Source organism: Oncorhynchus keta, chromosome 28 (assembly GCF_023373465.1).
Source record: "Oncorhynchus keta strain PuntledgeMale-10-30-2019 chromosome 28, Oket_V2, whole genome shotgun sequence".
NCBI classification, from domain to species: Eukaryota; Metazoa; Chordata; class Actinopteri; order Salmoniformes; family Salmonidae; genus Oncorhynchus; species Oncorhynchus keta.
Genome location: NC_068448.1, coordinates 42640058 through 42661177, shown reverse-complemented (window position 1 = coordinate 42661177; position 21120 = coordinate 42640058). Strand labels below are relative to the sequence as shown.

The 21120-nt window shown below is 45.3% G+C and overlaps 1 protein-coding gene and 1 non-coding gene across 4 annotated transcripts in view; both read right to left on the bottom strand.

Annotated features, from left to right (window-relative positions):
* Positions 1 to 21120, bottom strand: part of LOC118361381 (cadherin-4-like) — a 351441-nt gene that overhangs the window by 17905 nt on the left and 312416 nt on the right. For all 3 annotated transcript variants that reach the window (XM_052483099.1, XM_052483098.1, XM_035741268.2), the window contains 3 exons: positions 14887 to 15072; positions 9784 to 10037; positions 250 to 392 (listed from right to left, as the gene is read on the bottom strand). In XM_052483099.1, coding sequence (XP_052339059.1) covers positions 250 to 392; positions 9784 to 10037; positions 14887 to 15072 — 583 coding nt within the window. The remainder of the gene's footprint in view (positions 1 to 249; positions 393 to 9783; positions 10038 to 14886; positions 15073 to 21120) is intronic.
* trnaa-ugc (transfer RNA alanine (anticodon UGC)) lies at positions 4599 to 4674 on the bottom strand. The gene has a single exon. It is a non-coding gene; the product is annotated as a tRNA-Ala (tRNA).

Genomic DNA, 21120 nt, shown 5'->3' with positions numbered 1-21120 from the left:
AACCCCACTAGGCCCACCTCTGTCCTCTGCACCTCCTCTCTCCTTTCTCTCAGTCTTTATCTTTTTCTACCACACACACACACACACACACACACACACACACACACACACACACACACACACACACACACACACACACACACACACACACACACACACACACACACACACACACACACACACACACACACACACGCACACGCACGCACAAACACACGCACACGCACACGCACAGACAATGGGTCTCACCATTGTCAACCGCGAGGAAGGTGGCTTCATAAATGTTGTTTTTGACGTAGATGGACTCTCTGTCCAGGGTTGCCGTGGTGATGATCTGACCATTGGTGTTGTTGATGGACAGCCAGTCAGCTGGGTCGGCCAGTTTAGAATACCTGGACAGACAGGGGGAGGAGGAGAGAAGGAGGTTAAGACTAACAGGTTCAGAGAAATTATGTATACTCACTCTTCATCAGCGAAGAGGAGGAAGGTAAGCAGGTTAAGGCGGCGGTTAACATATGTCGACTAAATCAATGGAATGGACATCACTTTCACAAGTGCTGTTCAGTTGTATGCCAGTTACACAACACCCAGTTTAAAACGTTATCAATTTCTCATTCACAGCCTGTAGCTTACAGTCAATTTCACCTAATTTTCCACATCCCTGTACTTTAAATGGTGACTATGTAAATGTATATGAGAGTAAGGGGGGGGGGGATAGGGGAGCAGGTGAAGGTGAAGGTATTATTCCAAGATAGGAGAGAGAAAAATAAGGGTCAGCTCCACGATTTACCCAGAAATCCCTGTGTGGATATCTGCCTGGGTTCTCCTCTCTCTCTCTCCTCTACATCCGTGTTTCATATGCACTGACGTAGAGAACACATTCACACCTGCAAACAGGCCTCCATGCCTAATACCCATACCCTCTCCCTCAGGCTCTCTAACGATGTCTACCATGTTCCCATAGGTCTGCACTACGGTAAGTGGGCTGGAGAGAAGGTCTAAATGTAGGGATGGAGCGATGGAAAGAGAGAGGGATGGAGGGAGTAATCTCTCCCCTGTGGAGAAGATGTGGGGATTTTCCCAGCAGGCTAGTGGGCTGTATCTCAGGCTCTACGCGGCCTTGGGAATGGGATGAGAGGGATGACATTTCCACACTGCCGAGTGGTCAGCGCGGCAGGCAGCTACCCGCAGACTGGAACTGGCAGCCTGTGAAATAACTACTGGGGAGGGAGTGTGGCCTGCACAGAGGGGGGCAAGGATAAAAGACAGAGCGAGAGGAGAGAGACTGTATTCAGAAGCTGCTGAAGCTTACGGCCCATGGAATCTGATGTAAGATGTTTGGCTTTATAGACCAATCTCTCTCTCTCGCGCTCTCTCTCTCTCTCTACGATGCAAGTGCAACACGCAAAAACGGAAATGCAATAAAAGGTGCTGTGTTGCAAATGCAATTAGGCTGACACTTCTCGCTAAATTCCCCTGACGAGAATATATCAACCTTGTTTTGTGACACTCACCTGACGTGATTAAAGCTACCGTGTTTCTGTTGTTACCACCCGCAATGGGTTCCCTGGGGTAGCGTAATCTCTTAAAACTTGTAGGCCTTTTGTTACAGTTACCACCCGCTATGGGTTTCATTAGGGAAGATGCTACATTCATGAACATGAAATAACCTTGTTACAGTCTGTGTATGCATGTATCCATCAGTCTTGCTCTTCTTATCTATGGTTTCTTCTCTCTCTAGGTCTCTGTCTGTCTGTGGAGGCAGGTCCAGGTTGTACTCTAGGTCTCTGTCTGTCTGTGGAGGCAGGTCCAGGTTGTACTCTAGGTCTCTGTCTGTCTGTGGAGGCAGGTCCAGGTTGTACTCTAGGTCTCTGTCTGTCTGTGGAGGCAGGTCCAGGTTATACTCTAGGTCTCTGTCTGTCTGTGGAGGCAGGTCCAGGTTGTACTCTAGGTCTCTGTCTGTCTGTGGAGGCAGGTCCAGGTTGTACTCTAGGTCTCTGTCTGTCTGTGGAGGCAGGTCCAGGTTGTGCTCTAGGTCTCTGTCTGTCTGTGGAGGCAGGTCCAGGTTGTACTCTAGGTCTCTGTCTGTCTGTGGAGGCAGGTCCAGGTTGTACTCTAGGTCTCTGTCTGTCTGTGGAGGCAGGTCCAGGTTGTACTCTAGGTCTCTGTCTGTCTGTGGAGGCAGGTCCAGGTTGTACTCTAGGTCTCTGTCTGTCTGTGGAGGCAGGTCCAGGTTGTACTCTAGGTCTCTGTCTGTCTGTGGAGGCAGGTCCAGGTTGTACTCTAGGTCTCTGTCTGTCTGTGGAGGCAGGTCCAGGTTGTACTCTAGGTCTCCAGTGGAGAGCAGTCACACCTGAGAAGGAGAGGAAGAAGCTGAGGCTGGAGTTGGTGAGCAGGAAATAGAGAAATAAAGAGGTAGAGAGGGGGAAATGGACACACCCTTTCGCCCCTCACCTCCATTATGGTCCTGTCCTCTCTCGTCCCTCTCTCCCCCTCCCTTATCTGGTAACATTAAAAGTTAGAGGTCTGTGATGATAAAAGACATGACACAAAAGGTCTGCTCCCCAGAGCCTGACGCTCGAACATTACTCATTAATTAAATCCCCCGAACAGTGCCTAACACAGTTAAAATAAAACTTAGATCAAGTTTATTAAGTGCATTATAGCACTCCAGCGCAAGCCAATTCCCCCGCATTGAAGAGACGATCGGGTGTGTAATTAGACATTTTCTTTAAACAATCGGGCACATTAAGGGCACCTCAGTGGGTCCTGAGTGCAGATCTCAATCTCGGCGGCTCGTGTTGAACATCACTTCCTCTTAATTAATTTCTAGTTTGAATGTCAGATTTTCAGCTGGGATTTCACGTGACTGTCAGCTCTAACGGAGGATGATGTGTCAGATCCAAGGGAAAGCTGTGCTGGCTTTTGCTTCGTCGTACCCATAGTGACCGCATTATAGTCACGCCACACTGTGAGCCAATCCCACTGCCTGGGTGATTGGCAGTCGCCATAGCAGTCAGCAAATGAAGTGTCACTTCCTGTTTCTGTTGGGACGCCTGGGCTGCCGCAGTGACAGACGTTGGATACGTTACAGAACTGGCGCCGAGCTAAATCTACCCGACGGATCGGAGTCCCCCACCTCCAGCCTCCAGCGATCCCACGTGATTTGCACACACACGAAACAAACATACACATTCTACAAGACCCGCACACAGCAGCTGGCGAGCGAGTCAGTGTGTGAAAGAACACAGACTACTGCTGCCTTCTCCAACTGACCTAACAGTACACGACTGGGAAAAGCACTTTTCAAGTAACAGCAATCTGGCTTGGCAGGCCAGAGTCAATTCTATGAGTTCATTGCTGATATCAAAACCTGGGGTTGGTGGGCAGTTTTATCATTTCATTTCTTTGGTTCTTACTGCTTCTCTACTGTCTGGAACCGACAGCCATTGTTAGCTCTGGTGCTTTAAAAGACAACAAGGAGAAGTGCAAGTTATATTAAGTGTTAGTATCCAAGCTGCATAATTCCATCGTCTGCATACTACCTTGATCAGTCTCTCTATCCATATGACAGCTTTGTGGTACTGGCAAGTGAGTGTGAGTAGTGAATACGATCTAGTATGAAGTCTGTTGGGGTTAGCGATAGTAGTGGTAGGAGGAAGAAAATGTATTTTTTTCAAAGCCTGTCCTTGATAATCAAAAATACATGTCCTCCTCACCTTCCTCCAGCCCATGCAGGGTGGTCTGGGTAATCATTTATGCGTGCATCTCCAATCCCACACCTCGCCTCGCTCGTCTGACACTGACAGGTAATGCCTGATTCCTCTCTCCAAGCCTCCCCTTCTTCCCCCCTCCCATTCCCCCATACCCTGGCCTCTGTCCCCCCTCAACCACCCCTAGAACTCACTGCCTGCCATTATTTTGAAGAAAAACTGTCAAGTTCTGGTCCTGACCTCCCCCTTCCATCTTTCAAATCTCCAAACCTCCCCGGCCCCTGCGTTTCCTCCTCTCACTCTCCATCTTGTTCATTGCCTTTTCCTTTTCTCTTTATTCAGCAGCACCCTTCGTCTTTCCTACACTCGCATGACATTTGTCTGGTCTCCCTCAGTCACATAGAGAGATCTCTGACCTTTGAACCTGGCAGTAGTCACACATACAAAGGGAGTTGTGCCTCAAACCAGTCACCAAAAAAAATCAGTCGTGACAAATTGCTAGATAGTCAACACACACGAACTCTGCTCACTTGGCTACTAAGATGGGCTTCCGATCAAAAGTTTCAGCTGATAATAAAACGAAAAACCACAGATAAAACCTCCATCAAAACTTTGCATGGTTTCTGTTCCCCCGTGTCTGATTGTGAGGACGGAGTGTAATGGCTGACTACAAACAAGATAATACATGGTTTGGTTGATTGGCGTGACTTAGCACACATTCATTATGTATGATTACATTTCCTTTGAGGAATAAGAATCCAAGTGATTAGTTTCCCTGCATGATCCTAGCCCGATGCCTTTTTACGCCTCTCACTCTATAGGACTGCAATACAGATTCTTGTCATTTAGCAGACGCTCTTATTCAGAGTGCATATATTTTCATACTGGTCCCCTGTGGGAATCAAACCCACAACCCTGGCATTGCAAGCACCATGCTCTACCAACTGAGCCACACAGGACCTCTCAGACGAAACCACATTGGAGGCTGATGTGGGCAAACTGTCCCACTAGTTTCTTAAGGTGCCAGGGCTGGGCTACGGTAAAACACTAGATGTGCAGGAGAATTGATTGTGGTGGGGAGATTGTGTGTGCGTGTGTGTGTGAGAGAGAGAGAGAGAGAAAGAGAGTTGGAGAGAGAAGAGAGAGAGAGAGAGAGAGTTGGAGAGAGAGAGAGAGAGAGAGAGAGAGGAGAGGAGAGAGAGAGAGAGAGAGAGAGAGAGAGAGAGAGAGAGAGAGGAGAGAGAAAAGAGGAAGAGAAAGAAAAAGGGAGAGATTGTGAATGTGTGAGGCAGGCCATGACAGAACACAGTGTGCCTCAGCTACTCAAACTTATCTCCAAGATGTACTGCGGACTAAAACTGGTGTACGGAAAAGGATCGGGAGAGAACGAGGGAAAGGGGGGAGGGGAGAGAGAGAAAGCAAAGAGAGACAGAAGAGAAAGACAGAGAGCTGCAGCAAGACAGAGAGCCCAGCTGGTGACTTTGGCGTCTTCCTACATTATAATTATAATTTACACTACTTTGCAGTGAAATTAACTGGCAAATTTGTTTAGATCTTTGCCCCAGAGAGAGAGAGAGAGAGAGGAAAAGGGTACATGATGATGAATGTGGGGTTTGGGGTGGGGTGATGGCCTGGCCCTCTCATAGACACAGCCATCCACTTAGTCACCAGACTGACCCAGCCAGGGAGAAAACATACAGACAAACACCATACATACACACTAGCAATTGTGTAAAGTACTTCAGTAAAAATACTTTAAAGTACTGCTTAAGTCATATTTTGGGGAATTTGTACTCTTACTTCACTACATATTATTTACTCCATACATTTTCCCTGAAATGTCTGAGTTTTGGAGTGTGTCCCTGGCTATCCGTAAATGAAAAAAAAAAAACATTTAAAAAAATAGTGCCGTCTGGTTTCCTTAATTTAAGGAATTTTAAATGATTTACTTTTCATACTTAAAGGGGCAATCAGTAGTTGCTACATCCATTTTTGGACGTATAAATGAATGATATGCCCCTATTGATTCTTGAAGAATATAACTTATAAATGCCTCATGAGCTTAGTTTTACTGTCGTACACCATCAGATCCCCAAATATAAACTTGTTTTACTCCAACAAAGAAAATGTAAACAAACACTATACAGCCTCACAATATGGTTAAAACTATCATTTGATATCATGGATGATTAGTCCTTGCATCCATAGCTCTGTTTATGAATTTGAGAGTGGTTCAATTTATCCAGCTCCAGCTTCTTACCGAAACAGAGGTTGAGGGATGTCACTGTGTTCTTGTTTCTACTGCTGATTGCCACTTTAAATATATTTAAAAACCAAACACTTTTAGACTTTTACTGAATGTATATTTTACTGGGTGACTTTCACTTTTACTTTTAGTAATTTTCTATTAAGGTATCTTTACTTTTAATCAAGTATGGGTACTTTTTCCACCACTTGCACACATGTGTTTAAGTGAGTGAGTGACTGTATGTGCGTGCTTGCAAGTATGTGTGAAAGAAAAATCTAGCCCCTCCCTCCTACATCATAATCAACATAATCATGTCATAAATCAGCTGACATTGAGGAAGTGAAGACACTGCTGTGCTCCACAGACGACTTTTAAAAGGTTGGTTTAGATTCACAGCCAATAGTGTGAGAGCCCTGGGAACACTGCAGGTGTACAGACTGCTGTGTCAGGCCTTCGAGCAGGGGCCAGATGCTGTATGTGTGTGTGTGTGTCCTATCTATACCTTTAGAATACACATTGCTTCGGTTACCCAGGGGGCAGTGCTCCCCATTAACCCTCGTGCCCTCCTAACGCAGTGCCCTGTGCTGGCGCCGAGCGAGCACTGGCAGACTGGAATGCTGAGAGATGGACACTGCCAAGAACCATGGTCCCCATTTCACTTTCATCCTCCCTCTCTCTCTCTCTGTCGCTCTCTCTTTTTATATCTGTGCACGTATGGCCCTATTCTCACTACAAGAGATTGCCTACAGATTTAGAGAAAATACTGCAATGTAAACTTGCGAACTGGTCACATCTCGAACCACTGGAGGTTGCAGGAGAGCCTTCCTCAAGAGTCACCGCCTCTCTGAGCCGTTGGGTGTAAACAGAATTGTATCATTGAGCCAAATGCTCCTCCAGTAAAAATCATAATGGTTTTGAAAGAAGAGATTAAATGTATAGGCATCCTTATATTGGAGACTTATTTTATTGAGTTTTTACCTAAATTGCAGTAACAGCTGGTTATTCTGAAATTGAAGGGAATCTCGGACCACCAGAATTTATTTCAATGCAAAAGCAAGCAGAAAACGAAAGTAGAAACGCAGTGAACTAACAACTTTGTCAGTCGCATGTACTGATTTGCATGATATTGATGAAATGAAGCAGGGTTTGCTCTAAGGCAGGGATCATTTACTAGATTCAGTTGCTTGCCAATTTTTTTGTTGACAGGATGGTAGTGTAACGGCGTTTGTTTGTCGAAAGAGAGTCGGACCGAAAAGCAGCGTGGTTGTTACTCATGTTCTTTAATGAATGATCGCGATACATGAAATAACATATAAATATACAAAACAACAAACGGAACACGAAAACCTATACAGCCTGTCTGGTGAACACTAACGCGGAGACAGGAACAATCACCCACGAAATACACATTGAAACCCCGGCTACCTAAATATGGTTCCCAATCAGAGACAACGAGAATCACCTGACTCTGATTGAGAACCGCCTCAGGCAGCCAACCTAAGCTACACCCCTATTCAGCCGCAATCCCAATGCCTACAAAACCCCAATACGAAACACAACATATAAACCCGTGTCACACCCTGGCCTGACCAAATATATAACGAAAACACAAAACACTATGACCAAGGTGTGACAGGTAGGGGTCCAGAACATAATTAAAAGTAATTTTTAGACTGTAAATTGACCACAGGAAACAGATATACACTGAACAGAAATATAAACTCAATATGTGTGTTAGTCCTATGTTTCATGAGCTGAAATGTACCATACGCACAAAAAGCTTATTTCTCTCAAAATGTGTGCACAAATGTGTTTACATCCCTGTTAGTGAGCATTTCTCCTTTGCCAAGATAATCCATCCACCTGACAGGTGTGGCATATCAATAATCTGATTAAAGAGCATGATCAGTACACAGGTGCACCCTGTGCTGGGGACAATAAAAGGCCACCCTAAAAAAGTTTTGAGGGAGCAGCAAATTCGCATGCATACTGCAGCAATGTCCACCAGAGCTGTTGCCAGAGAATTGAATTTATCTCCCATAAGACGCCTCACAACCGCAGACCACGTGTATGGAGTTGTGTGGACGATTGGTTTGCTGATGTCAACGTTGTGAACAGAGTGTCCCAAGGTGGCGATGGGGTTATTGAATGCATAGGCATAAGCTATGGACAACAAACACAATTGCATTTTAAATGCACAGAAATACCGTGATTAGATCCTGAGGCCCATTGTCGTGGCATTCATCCGCCGCCATCACCTCATACGCAATTCATGGACGCTGAACATTTCCCAGTTCTCCCATGGCCTGCATACTCACCAGACATGCTACCAATTGAGCATGTTTGGGATGCTCTGGACCGACGTGTATGACAACGTGCTCCAGTTTCCGCCATATCCAGCAACTTCGCACAGCCATTGAAGAGGAGTGGGACAACATTCCAAAGCCCACAATCAACAGTCTGATCAACTCTATGCGGAGGAGATGTGTTGCGCTGCATGAATGGTGGTCACACCAGATACTGACTGGTTTTCTGATCCTTGCCTTTTTTTTTAAGGTATCTGTGACCAACAGATCAATTTATTTCAATTGACTGATTTCCTTACATGAAATTGAAATTGTTGCATGTTGCATTTATATTTTGTTCTGTATAGTATTTGACTAAAACATAATAATTTCTCAAGCCTTGCTTACATTTGTATATGATCACCCGTCTCTCTATTATGCGTGGTAAAACTTGGGAACAGATTTCCAAAATGCCCCCCAAAAATGTGGTGTTTTTAGTATTATGTCTCCCCCCCAAAAAAAAAATATAGTAGGGGACCAAATAAAACCAGCGCGGGCCGCCATTTGGGGAAACGTGTTCAAAGGTAACGTCAATACGGTAAGTAGGCCAAAAAGCAACCTAGCTACGGTTCAGCTAACGTTGGCTGACTTTAGCATTAGCTATTGGTAGTCTGTGAGGAGGATGCAGACATTTGGTTAGCTTGTTAGCTACCGAGCTCTGTGATGACTGACAATGTATGATGGCATTACTGTACTTTTATATTCGTCCGAGAGGGGTAAACGTTCATTCTTGCTATGATAATTTAGCTACTTGATGAAACAAATGTTGTTACTTGACGTTAGATAGCTAGCTAGCGGTTGTGCCACTTTTTCCCGTGTAATGGTCTTGCAGCTAAATGAATGAGCGCGTGGACGAGAAAAGAAACCTTTAAATATCTGCACAAGCTTGTGATTTGTTGCATTATTCAAGATTGTCATATGGTTTTATTGCATTAATCAAGAGTATAATATGGTCGATGAAAAGGTGCTTGCATAATGTTAGCTAGTTGAAGAGTTTGCATGCTTACTGGCTACTGTGATATTTACAGTACACGCTATTGAGGTAGAACATTCATGTCACGTCACATCGCCAAGCCCCCGAACTCTCTCTTGGCATGTGGCATACCGTTGCTAATGTAAATAGAAAAAAGCTTATACTATATAAAACATATATATTTTTTGCTTCACTATGCAACTACTTTTTGCTGCCTGTATAAGCCCTAAGATGGCACTTGGCCACTATGCCACTACTGCTAGTTTATACAGGGGGAAGGGCAGCTCTGTACTGAGTGAGTTTACATAGAAATCTTAAGAGAGAGAGAGAGGAGAGACAGTTTGTTTGCATAGTTCCCCACTGTACCTAATGCTCAGCTCAGGAAGCAGTCAGGGTTGGGAAAGAGTGTGAGCGTGTGCGTGCATGCGTGAATGTGTCTGTGTGTGTCTGTATGTGTGTGTGTGTATGTATGTGTGTGTGTGTGTAAATGTGTGCGTCCAGTACCTGATGCTCTGCTGCATGAAACGGTCAGGGTCGCTGGCTGAGAATGTGGTGAGAGAAGTGCCAGCGGGGACACCCTCCTCAAAGCGGATGGACTTGGGATTAGTAGGGAAGTAGGGCGGTTCGTTGATGTCTACCACAGAGATGGTGACCCCAGACGTGGACTGGAGGGACGACTGGATCCCACTTGCCAGCGGGGCCTGGTTGTTGACCACCACTGTCAGCATGAAGGCTCTGTTCTGCTCAAAGTCCACCGGCTGGAGAGGAGGAGAGGTGGAGATAATTAGGTTACAATCAGTCATCTCACAGTCCGTCAAACGGTAATAGCAATCAGAGACAGAAAGAGGCAAAGCTGTAGTGAAAAAGGAAGGCAAATACAAACAGAAGACAAATCAATGATGAGGTAGCGAGAGACAAGAGAGCGAGAGAGATGGATAATAAGAGAATACTAGGAAGGGTCGAATAAACCGGGAGAAAGAAAGCAGGAAAGAAACAAACCCTGCACTATGGTGAGAAGAAATATATACGGGAGAGAAATAACAAGAGAGGGATCAAACCCACGGTGCTATCTAACCCCCACCCATCCCCATCCCCAGAACACTTAAACATTCTCCTCCAGTTCCTCAGTCCCTCTATCCTCCACCTACAGGTGTTAAACATGCACAGAGAGAGAGAGAGCGAGAGAGCTGAGTCCTGGTGCTGAGGAGTGCTAGCTTCCTCGATAGCTGGGATGAATTTGAACAACGTTCCCGTTAAACTTCGAGGGACCTCTATACCCCTACCTGTAGTTACCCTGCTAACACTGAGTGGGTTAGGCAGGCCTTAAACTATTCATGGACTGGCTGCTGTAGTGCTCCCTGTTCAGTTCACGCTGGGTAAACTCCCCACTGTGTGTGTGTGTGTGTGTGTGTGTGTGTGTGTCACTGTGTGTGTGTGTGTTTTCTGTGTGTGTATGTGTGTGTGTGTGTGTGTGTGTGTGTGTGTGTGTGTGCGTGCGTGCGTGCGTGCGTGCGTGCGTGCGTGCGTGCGCGTCGGCTAGCGCCAGCCACCTACAAGGGCGATCTGCCCTGTGACCCTAAAACGGAGCGACAGCTCTGGGCTGGCTTAATGAAGACAACACAAACCCAGATTCAAATAACCAGAAACACACAAACAAATATGTTGGGTGTTGCGTGATGCTCGGTCTGATTACAGTTAGCTATCCGGTTGATGATTAGCGCCAAGGGGGCTGTTGTCTGCTGGGTTTGATTGTGACTGTAATGATTTGGAGCACATCTGTGTGTTGCATCGCCTCAGTGTTTAGCAGCGAACGGACACGACGGGCAGAGATATAAAAAGCATTCATAATCAAGCAGCCAGGGTGATGAGGGGATTGGATCTGACAGATGCCACGGTGGGGCTTGTGTGTACGTGCACAAGTAATAAGAAGAGATGGCTGGTGTTGGCGTGCCCTGCCCTTCTGTCTCTGTGTACGTGCCCTGCCCTTTTGTGTGTGTCTGTGTGGGGTGAACCAGTGGTGTACTCGGAGCTCTTTGATCCATAGCCAGTGGTGTTCAGTGCACAGGGAGGTCTGGCGTATCTGAAGGCTCACTAACACACACACATCCTAGGGGAGGAGAGCAGAACGATGGGGTTATAGGTCAATAACCTAGCCTCCACCTCCTTCCTGTGATCCATCACTCACTACCTCTCCCCCTCCACCTTTTACTCCATCCCTCTCGTAGCTCTTCTCCTTCCCGAATCTGCTCTTCATCCCCTCTCCTCCTAAGCGCTTCCATTCCCCTGCTCCCACTTCTCCTCACTTCCCTCCCTCCCCCCCTCCTCCTAATATAATCTACCCTGCCTCCTCTCCTCATTGGCAACTCTCCCGTCTACTCTTCACTTCCTCTTTCCCGCTCCTCTCCTTTCTTCTCTCTGGTGTGTAGTCACCCCTATCATTTCCTGTGTTCATCACAGGCTTCTTGAATTTACATATCCTAATGACTTATTAAAGGCAAAATAGTGTGTGTGTGTGCGTGTGCATACGTGCGCATGTGTGTGTATGTTTGTGTGTATGTGATTCTGTGGTGCCTCTGTTTCAATCCAGGATTCCTTATTGGTGTTCTTATTGGTTCCGCAGAGAGTTCTCTACACGTGTGACATGTGCAGGTTAAGACCTCAGTCCTTGTTTACGGAGCAGCGATGGGTCCCAGGGGAGCTGTCTCAGTAAGCATGTGAGAGATGTCAGCGTGTTCTGCTGATGTGCCTCCACTAGCAGCCAGAGAGGCCTCCTCAGTAAACACATACCACAAGAATTCAAATGCGGCTCTGTGATGTTCCCCCGTTTCCCTGCTACCTATGCGTTCCAGGTTGTCTGATGTGAAACCGATTAGAGTTGGTAGCCATTCCGGCTCCGCTCCCCAGAGAGACTCAAAGCCTTCCTGTTTACTTGTTGAGACGGTCTATTCCTCGCACTGCTCCTGGCTCTTAATTTATGATTTCCTGATATCCTCCCTGGGGTTGCTACGGCAGCTTACGGCTGCCCGCCCGCCTGCCTGCTCAATTGTACATCAGGGAGCGAGTAGTGATGAAAAGTATTCTACACTGAACAAAAATATAAACGCAACATGCAACAATTTCAAAGATTTTACTGAGTTACAGTTCATATAAGAAAATCAATTCATTAGGCCCTAATCTATGGATTTCACATGACTGGGAATACAGACATGCAACTGTTGGTCACAGATACCTTAAAAAAAAGGTAGGGGCGTGGATCAGAAAATCAGTCCGTATCTGGTGTGACCACCATTTGCCCCATGCAGCGCGACACTTCTTCTTCGCATAGAGTTAATCAGGCAGTTGATTGTGGCCTGTGGAATGTTATCCCACTCCTCTTCAATAGCTGTGAAAGAGCATCCCAAACATGCTCAATGGGCGACATCTGGTGAGTATGCAGGCCATGGAAGAACTGAGATATTTTCAGGAATTGTGCACAGATCCTTGCGACGTGGGGCTGTGCATTATCATGCTGAAACATAAGGTGATGGCGATGGATGAAAGGCACGACGATGGGCCTCAGGATCTCCTCACGGTATCTCTGTGCATTCAAATTGCCATCGATAAAATTGCAATTGTGTTCGTTGACTGTGGCTTTTGCCGGCCCATGCCATAACCCCACCGCCACCACGGGGCACTCTGTTCACAACGTTGGCATCAGTAAAACACTCACCAACACGCCACATCTGCCCGGTACAGTTGAAACCGCGATTCATCCGTGAAGAGCAGACTTCTCCAGCGTGCCAGTGGCCATCCAAGGTGAGCATTTGCCCACTTGATGTCAGTGACGACGCCGAACTGCAGTCCGGTCAAGACCCTGGTGAGGACGACGAGTACTCAGATGATCTTCCCTGCGACGGATTCTGTGCAGAAATTCTTTGGTTGTCCAAACCCACAGTTTCATCAGCTGTCCGGGTGGCTGTCCACAAACGATCCCGCAGGTGAAGAAGCCGGACGTGCAGGTCACGGGCTGTCGTATTTACACACGGTCTGCGGTTGTGAGGCCGGTTGGACATACTGCCAAATTCTCTAAAACGACATTGGAGGCGGCTTATGGTAGCATTCAACAGCTCTGGTGGACATTCTTCTAGTCAGCATGCCAATTACACGCTCCCTCAAAACGTGAGTCATCTGTGGCATTGTGTGACAAACCTGCACATTTTAGAGTGGCCTTTTATTGTCCCCAGCACAAGATGCACCTGTGTAATGATCCTGCTGTTTAATCAGCTTCTTAATATGCCACAACTATAAGGTGGATGGATTATCTTGGTAAAGGCGAAATGCTCACTAACAGGGATGTAAACCAATTTGTACACTAATTGAGAGAAATAAGCTGTTTGTGCATGTGGAACCTTTCTGGGATCTTTCATTTCAGCTCATAAAACATGGGACCAACACTTATTCCGTTAATATTTTTGGTTCAGTGTAAAAATCCAGTCATCTAGAGATAATGAAGGAAAGCAAAATGCCAGTGCCTGAGGTGCAGAGAGAAATAGAGGGGTGTTAATGCCATTCCTCAACATGTTATTGTAGAGTCACACAGACAGACAAAAGGAGCAGAAAGAGGAATTACAACTGGCTCTACAGGGGCAGCTAATCAATAAACTAGTCAAAATATACACGCCGTATACAGTATACCTGTACAGGCACGCACACACACAAAAACTCACACACACACACAAACCTGTTCCTAAAACGGTAAACAGATAGGATGACAAGACACGGCTGTGTTGCTGTATCCATCCACCTCAGTAGCTAGAACATTATAACACCACTGCAATTTGTAATTGAGAAATCAATATCGAATTTGTTGCAATGGTCTTAGTAGCCATTGTGTGTGTGTGTGTGTGTGTGTGTGTGTGTGTGTGTGTGTGTGTGTGTGTGTGTGTGTGTGTGTGTGTGTGTGTGTGTGTGTGTGTGTGTGTGTATACATGCGCGCCCATGTGCTTGTGAAGGACCTGCCCTATCCCTCAATTAGACTTAGCTAGGGGGTTTCAAAGTCAAAGCTCCCATTGTGTTGTGTCCTTAGCTGCCCCTCCCCAGCCTACAGCTAGTGTACAGCCTGGGGCGGACACACACTGACTTATAGATCTGACACGCAACACACAGATTAATGGGATAACACTGTATGTGCTACATCAACCTCACAAGGACATGTCGTATGGTTACTAAAATAAAATATCATACGATATAGACCTGACAACAACAGTCCTCACTCAACCTTGACCTTTCTGTAGGCTCGGTGAAGAAGTGTGCTTTTGAAATGGATATGATAAGTGGGTCTAGGTGAGACCTGGAGAATATCCGTTTTCACCAGGTCATCACGAGATTTCGCAATTGCTGATTGACGTGGAATTGTTCACTATTTTAGCACCACCTGCCCATTCAATATGAAATGTTTTTCAGAGCAAAGGTCAAACAGAATTGGGTGCTTTATTTTCTGTTACTTTCCTACATGTAAATCCCCGTGGAACAGCTTTGAACCAACCTGCTATAGACAAAACTCTCCACTGCATTTTTGTTGTTGTCTGAGATCATGTACCATTGTTTTGATTGCCCACAGGGCCTTACCTTCACTACGGTAACCATGCCGTCGTTGGTGTGTTGGTCGGTGATGATGGTGAAGTGACCTATCGGGTCTCCGCTGATGATCCTGTACACGGCATTCCAGTTGGGCGAGTGTGGCTGGTCCCGGTCAATCACGGTCAAGTTGGCAACCACAACATTGACCCGGTTCTCTGGGACCTCCCCTGAAAACTGCGAGGGGTAAGAAAGAGGGAGAGAGAGATGAGAGGAGTTAGCAGAAGTCTCCACCTCCTCCTTCTTTGTGTAAGTAGGCAGTCGAATGGCTAAACTATCTCGTCACTCCACAAGCACTACTCCGGTGCGTTAGGGGCACTAAACAAGCTAAACACCCACGCTATCCTCTTGCCTCCACATTTTGAAAATGTTTCTTATTGCCCTCTCCCCATCTTTCTGTTCTTCTGAGAGACTGATGGAGGGAGCAGGGGGTGGAGAGAGAGAGAGAGAAAAGGCCTGCTTTAGGGAGGGCTTAAGCGGCAGTGGACATGTGTTTGTGTGTCTCTGGGTGGGTTTTTAGATGTCCTGCAGAAACACATGTGTTTTGTCCTGATAAGGACAGCAGAGGAGTCAGTCTGTCTGTTATGGTTGGGAACTGTTCACAGCTTAGCAGTCTGTCAAGCAGGCCCCCCCAGCTGGCAGCCCGCGGGACGAATTCGGCCCGCGGGTGATTTTATTATTTTAATTGTTGGATATAAAAGACTGTATAGACAACAGCAAATCAGCTCCAAGTGATTGACATTTTGGGAAAGTAGAGAGATATACTGTAGATATAGAGAGACATACTGTATGTGATAGTATACAAATGTAAATAAGGTTTGAAAATATATATATATATTATTTTTTTGTCAAATATTATATTTGTTTGGGCTTTTTGCAGTCAAGTTGCAGTCTATAAATGATTTGTAATTATGTTCCGGGCCCCAACCATCCACTCAAGAAAAAAATCGTCCCGTGGCTGAATCTAGCTGATGATCCCTGCCCTACAGGCGCAGGTGACCTCTGTCTGCATAGACTACACACAATAACATTAGGCCCCCCCACCGAGACACGCTGAGACACACAGCACACAAACACAGTGAGATTAGGAAGCTCTAGCAAGATGGTCGTCTAGAGAACCAATGACATTCTTCAGGAAAAAGAGGGTTCCCGGGGTGGTCCTGTTCGTCTGCTGGGATTGGATAAAGAGGCAGCGTGCGAATGTATGTGTGTGTGTGTGTGTGTATATATACACTCTTCACTAAGTCTGTTTTGATGTTGTTGTTGGCTAGGCCAGGGTATTCTCCATGCTGATTTGAGGAAAGTTTTTTCTATAATAGGGACATTTAGGGACATACAGTGGGGTAAAAAAGTTTTTAGTCAGTCACCAATTGTGCAAGTTCCCCCACTTAAAAAAAGATGAGAGAGGCCTGTAATTTTCATCATAGGAACACTTCAACTATGACAGACAAAATGAGAAAAAAAAATCCAGAAAATCACATTGTAGGATTTTTAATGAATTTATTTGCAAATGATGGTGGAAAATAAGTATTTGGTCACCTACAAACAAGCAAGATTTCTGGCTCTCACAGACCTGTAACTTCTTCTTTAAGAGGCTCCTCTGTCCTCCACTCGTTACCTGTATTAATGGCACCTGTTTGAACTTGTTATCAGTATAAAAGACACCTGTCCACAACCTCAAACAGTCACACTCCAAACTCCACTATGGCCAAGACCAAAGAACTGTCAAAGGACACCAGAAACAAAATTGTAGACCTGCACCAGGCTGGGAAGATTGAATCTGCCATAGGTAAGCAGCTTGGTTTGAAGAAATCAACTGTGGGAGCAATTATTAGGAAATTGGAAGACTTACAAGACCACTGATAATCTCCCTCGATCTGGGGCTCCACGCAAGAGCTCACCCCGTGGGGTCAAAATTATCACAAGAACGGTGAGCAAAAATCCTAGAACCACACGGGGGGACCTAGTGAATGACCTGCAGAGAGCTGGGACCAAAGTAACAGAGCCTACCATCAGTAACACACTACGCTGCCAGGGACTCAAATCCTGCAGTGCCAGACATGTCCCCCTGCTTAAGCCAGTACATGTCTAGGCCCGTCTGAAGTTTGCTAGAGAGCATTTGGATGATCCAGAAGAAGATTGGGAGAATGCCATTTGGTCAGATGAAACCAAAATATAACTTTTTGGTAAAAACTCAACTCTTTGTGTTTGGAGGACAAAGAATGAGTTGCATCCAAATAACACCATACCTACTGTGAAGCATGGGAGTGGAAACATCAGGCTTTGGGGCTGTTGTTTTGCAAAGGGACCAGTACGACTGATCCGTGTAAAGGAAAGAATGAATGGGGCCATGTATCGTGAGATTTTGAGTGAAAACCTCCTTCCATCAGCAAGGGCATTGAAGATGAAACGTGGCTGGGTCTTTCAGCATGACAATGTTCCCAAACACACCGCCCGGGCAACGAAGGAGTGGCTTCGTAAGAAGCATTTCAAGGTCCTGGAGTGGCCTAGCCAGTCTCCAGATCTCAACCCCATAGAAAATCTTTGGAGGGAGTTGAAAGTCCGTGTTGCTCAGCAACAGCCCCAAAACATCACTGCTCTAGAGGAGATCTGCATGGAGGAATTGGCCAAAATACCAGCAACAGTATGTGAAAACCTTGTGAAGACTTACAGAAAACGTTTGACCTCATTGCCAACAAAGGGTATATAAAAGTATTGAGATAAACTTTGTTATTGACCAAATACTTATTTTCCACCATAATTTGAAAATAAATTCATTAAAAATCCTACAATGTGATTTTCTCGATTTTCTTTTCTCATTTTGTCTGTCATAGTTTTAGTGTACCTATGATGAAAATTACAGGCCTCTCTCATCTTTTTAAGTGGGAGGACTTGTACAATTGGTGGCTGACTAAATACTTTTTTGCCCCACTGTATAGGGACCACACATAACCACACTCACAAACTCAAATGCTGCTATAGAATCTATAGAACAAGGGTCCCCACTGTCCCCACGGGGGGAAAAAATGGTTGGATCAACTTTGTTTCCATGTAATTTCAACAAAATAATTTGTTGAATCAATGTGGAAAGTCATCAACGTAAGGGAATTTCATGAGTCCAATTTCACTGGGATTTTTTGGGGGAGGGGTGATTTGAAGTCGAATTCATGTTCGTTGAGAAGTCAACCAAATGTAGATAAAAATAGACGTTGAACTGACGTCTGTGCCAGTGGGTCTGTGCTTAAGAGGGGTGTCATTTTAAGGTGTTCCAGGCCCACAGTGAATAACAGAACGAACAGAGGAATAATCACACAGTCAAAGTAATAGTGCATGAGGAGTGTCTTCATCCTGCCGTCACATTATTGGCAGTGAGGAGGGGGAGGCAGAGCAGGAGGTAGGAGGAACCAGATGAGAGGAGAGAGGGGGTGGTAGGGGGAAAGGGGAGAGGGGGAGGCAGGGGCAGATGGGGGTGACAGAGAGCTTCACCATGGAGCCCAGTTGATGTCAGGATGAGAGAGGGGAAAAGGATCCAGGCCAAGCTGGTGTTTCCTACTGGCTGGGATTATTCCTCACTACTGAGCACAGGGAACACACACACACACACATCTACTTTTTCTTAAACTCACAGGCAAAAGTACAAAGATAATCACACAAACAGATGAACACATCCACTTTGAAACACATAAACACCCCACCCACTGCCTGCCTGCCTTGCCGCCTTGAAAAATAGGTCAGCCTCTGATAGGCCTGATGAAATATTAATCTGTAACATTAAAGAGAAATTCTCCAAAACTTTCTATTTCTGGGACGCTTTGATAGATTTATTGGGTTTGCTGCAAACACTAAATATTTGCTTAATGGCCTTTATTGTCGACAAAGTGGCTTTTATGTAGCCCACTGGTGAACTGGATGATTTGTAGAGGGAGCTTGTAAAAAGTGCCCTGCTCATTGTGAATCCAAGACCTCCACTTTGCAAAATAACAAGGGCGATCATCATCAATATCCGCCACAGCATTTATTCAGCTAACCCCCATTTGTGCTGGGTGATTGACATGCACTTCAACACAACAAAAATACAGTGGATGAGACTCCATCCGTTACAAACTACTATCATCAATCAGCTACCGCAACTGTAGAATCCTAATATAGTAAAAAAAAAAAAGGGGTCTGATTTACAGTGGTCCTGACCATGCGTGTTCTCCTTATGGATATGGAAAAGCTAGAATAGTCCATCATAGATGCCACAGCAGATCCAATTCTGGAACATTTGTACAATGTGCATTGATGGTCAGTGGAGTAAAGAAGTGGTGAAATTATTGAACAAATGACTGTTGGAAGGAACTTTTCTGCCATTAAAATGTTTGTCGGCTTTCATTTGTCTCCTCACTCTTTTCCCCTTCAACCCACCACCTTCTATTGTTAATTTCTCTCCTCCACCCTATCCCCATGTACTTACTCTCTGGCCTTGCAGCCCACAACCTTCTCCTCTCCTCCCTCTCCACCCCTCTCTCTGTGCTTGCCCCTGCTGTGTGGCTGTGGCGCAACATAGCGCTGATGAGCTCTACGCCTGACACATACTTAGCGAATCTGCTAACTCATCCTCGTAAGGATCTTATTGGCCCCCCAGGGTGCATGCTAATGCTAACTCCTATGGTAACGTCCAGCGTGGAAATGATACTTCTGCTGTTTTCAGCACCTCAGCTCCCCGACACACCCACCTACTCACAACCCGGAGAAGCTGCAGATAGGAAGAAAAAAAAACCGCATGCTAAAAGTCATGCTGACAAGACATCCACATGGCCTCAAAACATACCGTGCAGTCGGATATACATATATTATATGTGAAGCTTCATAATAAACCGCCTTTGCTGATGTCCCTTTCTTTCCTCTCATTTCTGTCTCTTACCTTTCCTATAACCTCGTGTTCCCCTGCTCTTGTCGTACAGTGCCTCCCTCCCCCGTTCTCCCTCACCTCTCAGCTTTCTCCTAATGATTGTGCCGCGAGGCGCTCCACCTGCGTAAGCGCTTTCCTTTTTTTTTGCACTGGAGCTCCGATAAACAGCTGAATTAATCAGCTCCGATCGCCCCTGGGCCACTGGAGGGCTCGGCGTGGCTTAATGACTGACACAGGGTTAATGAAATACACATACATGCATGAATACGCCTGCTCAAGGGCCTGTGTCAAAATGTAACAACAATTATGTCACTAACATAGCTAAGTTTGTCACTGGTATGGGCTAGTAAATATCCTAAACCTAGCCAGTTAGACACTTGATAGCCACAAGCTAAAAGCGGGGAGGAAGGGAGGAGAGAATTCACTTTCTATTTCAGCTGCTGCTGGCTTGCTAATGTACACTTAAATTCGTTTTTCCAAATGTAATTGATTCAATTAGATTTTTTTTCTATAAAGATTGTGTGAGTCATAGAAATTAAGATCTTGCGTTCTTTGTGGTTTTTATATGCAGGGAGCATCCATTGTACAATTGATGTACAAAATATTTTTCTAAGTTAGAAACCATATACGGTACCAGTCAAAAGTTTGGACAAATCTGTACTCATTCAAGGGTTTTTCTTTATTTTTTAAAATATTTTCTACATTGTAGAATAAAAGTGAAGACATCAACACTATGAAATAACACATATGGAATCATGTAGTAACCAAAAAAGTGTTAAATAAATCAAAATATATTTTATATTTTACATTCTTCAAAGAAAGCCACCCTTTGCCTTGATGACAGCTTTGCACAGTCTTGGCATTCTCTCAACCAGCTTCATGAGGTAGTCACCTGGAACATATTTCAATTAATAGGTGTGCCTTTTTAAAAGTTAGCTTATGGAATTTCTTTATTTCTTAATGTGTTTGAGCCAATCAGTTGTGTTGCAACAAGGTAGGGGTGACATTCAGAAATTGGCCATATTTGGTAAAAGACCAAGTCAATATTATGGCAAGAACAGCTCAAATAAGGAAAGAGAAACAACAGTCCATCATTACTTTAAGACATGAAGGTCAGTTGATTCGGAAAATCTCAAGAACTTTGAAAGTTTCTTCAAGTGCAGTCGCAAAAACCATCAAGAGCTATGATGAAACTGGCTCTCATGAGGACCGCCAAGGAAAGGAAGACTCAGAGTTCCCTCTGCTGCAGAGGATAAGTTCATTAGAGTTACCAGCCTCAGAAATTGCAGCCCAAATAAATGCTTCACAAAGTTCAAGTAACAGACACATCT